At 54.6% G+C, this 4,693-nt stretch overlaps 1 protein-coding gene across 1 annotated transcript; it reads left to right on the plus strand.

Annotated features, from left to right (window-relative positions):
• Positions 1–2,420: 2,420 nt before the first annotated feature.
• Positions 2,421–4,204, plus strand: PRRX2 (paired related homeobox 2). Its single transcript, XM_009707672.1, is given in 4 exon segments — positions 2,421–2,462; positions 2,465–2,797; positions 2,972–3,150; positions 3,704–4,204. Coding segments are annotated over 4 exon segments (690 nt in total). The 3' UTR covers positions 3,840–4,204.
• The last annotated feature ends 489 nt before the right edge of the window (positions 4,205–4,693 follow it).

Raw genomic sequence — 4,693 nt, forward strand, 5'->3', positions numbered from 1 at the left:
GGAAAAATCCTATAGCCAGATTTTAAATCGGGGGCGAAGCCAAAGGGGGTTTATAAATTTTATTCAGACATTTACTAGGGTTCTGTTGAAATCATTGCCAGTTCAGTGGGGAGCAGTGGGTGCCCTTGGTGACAGCACTTTCTGAACCAAGCCCCAGTCTATAATTTCCCCAGAAGCCCTCCAGGGTGGCCATAAACCCACAAAGAAACGTCTCTCGCCCTGTTACATCCTGTAGCTCCTTCCTAGCCTGATGGTTCCCATTTCGGTCCCAGGCTCCTGGAAAACTCAGGGACAACCATGGCTGGACTTCATGTATTTTAATCCAGCGGCTTGTTAGCTCGCTGAAGGAAAACAGGACCAAAAAAGGAGTTTAACTAAAAGGGGCAACTGGAAAGCAGAGACTGGCAGAACATTTGAAGCTGCAGGAACAACGGCTGGAGGGAATCTGGAGAATTTTATTTGTGAGCCTTTAAACACGAACGGCGGTGAAGGGCAGCCCGCGGTTTCCTGGCCAGCGGGCCTCAAACCCGCATGTATTTCGGGCACGACGCCATTCATCATGTCTTTACCCAACTGTGAAGGCCATGTCACAAATACAAGAGCATGGGCTGTTTCCAGCCCAAGGGATGGTCAACTAAGGTCAAAATGCACCTAGAACACAATAAAAGACCCAGAGAAATGCCAGCGCCTGCAGTGAGGCCCTGGGAGGTGGACAGAGCTCCTTTTCCTCCCCTTCCCATCCAGGGATGCTCTCCTCTCCACACGGTCCCAGCAGTTTGGCCTCATTGTGGTCAAAATGATGCAGCATCCCTGCATGTGCCCGGGAGATGGGGAACAGGGCTGGTGGTGGTGCCCAGGTCCCACCTCCGCATCCCTTCATCTTCTCCCAGTTCAACGCTTCATCCCTTAACAGGTCAGGGTGTTGGAGGCACCCAGCACCCCCAGGCCCTGGCACTGGTCCTTGCTATAGCAAAATGCCAGAGAAGCCATCTGCTCTTTCCAGGAAGCCACTTCCAGCAATGGAAATAAATTTAACCCTCCCTCCGCTGCTGCATCCCCTGGCACGGCTTGCATTTGGCACTCCATGCTGTTGGTTGCATCAGCCAGCAGCATGGTTTTCAGAGAAGGGTGCAAGGAAACTCTCCAGTAGCTCTAAGTTTGGACCCTGCTTTGGGCAGAAGGTGATTAAGTCCCAGGGACAACCTGCCAGCAGATATTGGGGTTTCTCTGGTCCTCATGGCTCATCTCAGGATGGGACAGCCCTTGAGGGTGGTATACTCGGGTACAAAGGGACCTTAGGGACTTGATGGAGAACTTGTTAGTGGAGGTTTCATGGCTTGAATTATTCAGAACTAAGGTCCAAGAAGATTTTTCTGGCTTTAAAGATCTTGGAATCCGTAGTTTCCTCCTGCTCAACAGCTTGGTGGTGTCTTGAAGCAGGAGAGTTAATATCCCTTCCAGTAGATTTTGTTACTTGCTCAAGTATCACCTGAAAATGTTGCACATCTATTTAATAAGTATCAAGATAGCTTATTAGCAAGTATTTATTTATTGAGCATATTCAGGGAGCGGTAATTCCTGCCATCATGGCCTCTGCAATGATATAGAGCAGAAAACCTCAATACAACCCTGCTATGAATCAGAATGGCATAAAACTATTAACATTTCAAATAATTCCAAAATACTTTCCCACCAGTAGGTACAGATTGGATCCAGATGCATTATTAACAGAAAGAATAATTAACCAGTACCTCCATAAGGAAGAACGACAGTGAGATGTGTTCCCCATGAAGCCTTTGTAGGCAGCTGCCTGGGTATCTCAGAAAAAGACTTCACAAACTTGCCTAAACCTGATGATATTAGTGACAAAGAGGAGATTAATCTCAACCTGGCTGAAAGCCCAAGATCAATATGAAGAAACCAAACTACACCCTCAGCTTCATGTTTCCGTGAGCCAGCAAAGCCAGAAATAAACACTGCGGAGGCTGAGCTCTGCGAGACGCAGTGGCTTTTGTTCCTAGCTCTGAAGTCCAGGGTCGGATGAGCAGATGCTCGTTGGGAATCCTGTGTCACCTTGGGGACATGCCACAGCCGGGGCTTCAGCGGGTGCTGGAGGTGGGAGCTGAGACCCACATCTCAGATGTGTTCTGGTGCTGAATTTCCATTGCCGTCCATGAAAACTTGACCTAAACCCTCAGCAAACCCAAGCCCAAGACACCTTGTGGGCACGTCCCCATTGCGGGGGGGCTGCGAGATGCAGTCCTAGCAGTCTGGGTCAAGTGCTGCCCCAGAAACCACTGAGACTGGTATTCAAAATCAGGTCTGGGTGGTTTTAGCAAGACATGAAACCACCACAGATCTTTGCAAATGTTGGGTTTAATCCTAAGCTCCAGCAGGTCATGAAATATGTTTTGATCCTCATGGAGACCACAGGGTTGCAGGTATGCTGCTCCCCGCAGAGCCCCAGGAGCCCGCCGGGAGCACGGCTGGTATGGAGCAGGGCAGTGCAGACCCCCAGGAGGGCTCGAGCCTGTCCGGGTCCCCATGGGGGGGTCTGTAGGGTCTTGCACAGGTCTGGCTCTCATGTGGCCTCTTCTGTGCTTTCCCCACAGGCGAGAGCCTGAGCCCGAGCCGCGGGGCAGCCAAAAGGAAGAAGAAGCAGAGGAGGAACCGCACCACCTTCAACAGCAGCCAGCTGCAGGCTCTGGAGAGGGTCTTCGAGAGGACGCACTACCCTGACGCCTTCGTACGGGAGGAGCTGGCGAGAAGGGTCAACCTCAGCGAGGCGAGAGTCCAGGTGAGCAAAGGTTTGTGTGGGAGAAAACACCACCCTCTGCCTTGTCCCCAGGCAGGAGCAGGGACTGTCCCCTCTCTCGTTTCATCCTGCACACAACCGTGATCGGTAGGACGGACGCTTGGGACATCCCTGCTCACACCGGGTCCCCGCTGACCACCTTCCTTCCCTGTGCAGGTCTGGTTTCAGAATCGGAGGGCCAAGTTTCGCCGTAACGAGAGGGCGATGCTGGCCAACAGATCGGCATCGCTCCTCAAATCCTACAGCCAAGAAGCAGCCATCGAGCAGCCCATGGCGCCGCGGCCCACCGCGCTGACCCCGGAGTATCTCTCCTGGACCAGCACCTCCCCGTACAGGTAGGTGTGGGTGTTGGAGGAGCTGGGGAGGGGACAGGCTGCCTAGGGACTGCCCCACCGCAGCGGGAGGGCAGCCCTGTGCTGCTCCTGAGGACATGGGGAGTTTTACGGGGTCAAAAGGAGCTTGTCCAGCTTTGCTTTGGGAACCCATTTCAGCCCCGTCTGAGCATCCCCTGCCCACTGCCGAGCAGGCTTCCCTGCCTCCATGCATTTTGGGGCCAGAGCGGGGCCCTGGTCCTCGCAAGGGATTCACTTGGCCTCATGCTGACCCTTCCCACATCTCGACACGGGAGGTGGCATGGGTCCCTTCTGGCTCCCAGCTCTCTGCAACCAGCCATCTCGTCCAAAAGCCCAAGGCAGGGCCTCCTGGTGCATAGTTTGAGGGGTTCCCACATGCATCCAACCACATAAAAATGCTGAAGCCTTGACTGCTCTTGTGGGAGATGTCTAAGAGGGGACAGCCAGTCTGGCCTGGGAAGCCGGCAGGACCGCACAGGGCACGGGGACTCCTCCATGGGCCATGCCTCATTCCCCTCCTGCTCCCTCCCTGCAGCACTGTGCCCTCCTACAGCTCCAGTGGGACCGCGACGCCCACCCAAGGGGTGAACATGGCCAACAGCATCGCCAGCCTGCGCCTCAAAGCCAAAGAGTTCAGCCTCCATCAGAACCAGGTGCCGACCGTGAACTGACCAGGGCAAAGCCCACCTCATGGCCTCATCCAGGATACAGCGCGGAGCTCCTGTGCCAGCCCAGGACGAATCCGCCGCCCGCCCAACCCAAATGCCACTCATCCAACGTCTCAGCACCTCTCCTCTCCTCTTCTCTTCCCTTTTGAAGGTAGAGTCAGTCCCAGGCCGGAGTGGCACATAATTATAGCCACATATGGAGCAAACTTGGTTAGAAACTTGCTTTTCCGCACACCCTTATAATAAAGGCTATATATACACACACATACCCCCCACGCGCTCTTCGAGGACAAACAGATTTGCCAAGGGAACAAGAATTTGCTTCCAAACATGGAAGGATCTTGGACTATTGGATTTGACCAATTTGGGTATCTCACCCAGAGAGCCAAAGAGTTATTGGGTCTTCTCCTCCCACAGGGACAGCATGCAGCAGTGGGAGGATCACGAGCCCCCCTTTCCGCCGGGCTGCGACTCGCGGCACTCAACCGCGCGTGCCGAAGCTGACCCGCGCATTCGCCTCTTTGTGCATCCCCAGCCATGGTGCTTGGGAGAGACTTTGGGAAGCCGATGGCTCGCCCCTGCTGTGGCCGGGCCCGGATCGCCCCTCCTGTGGCCGGTCCTGGCCAGCCCCTTGCATCACGCTGCCTGTGTTTAGGAGCTGCCTATGTCAATGGCATCAGGCTTTGTCCCTTCCCAGAAGGGCGAGGAGAGCTGGAGCATCTCGACAGACTTGCTTGGAGCCTGTGTGCATTCCCGTGAGATGGGGAGAGCATCGTCAGTCCCCAAGCAGGCACCGCTGCCCTGCCTTGGTGGGTTTGCCAGCAATTCTGCAGAGCCCCAGGTCATTGAACCATCCC

This window comes from Cariama cristata, unplaced genomic scaffold, assembly GCF_000690535.1.
Source record: "Cariama cristata isolate BGI_N322 unplaced genomic scaffold, ASM69053v1 scaffold30440, whole genome shotgun sequence".
Classification (NCBI taxonomy): Eukaryota; Metazoa; Chordata; class Aves; order Cariamiformes; family Cariamidae; genus Cariama; species Cariama cristata.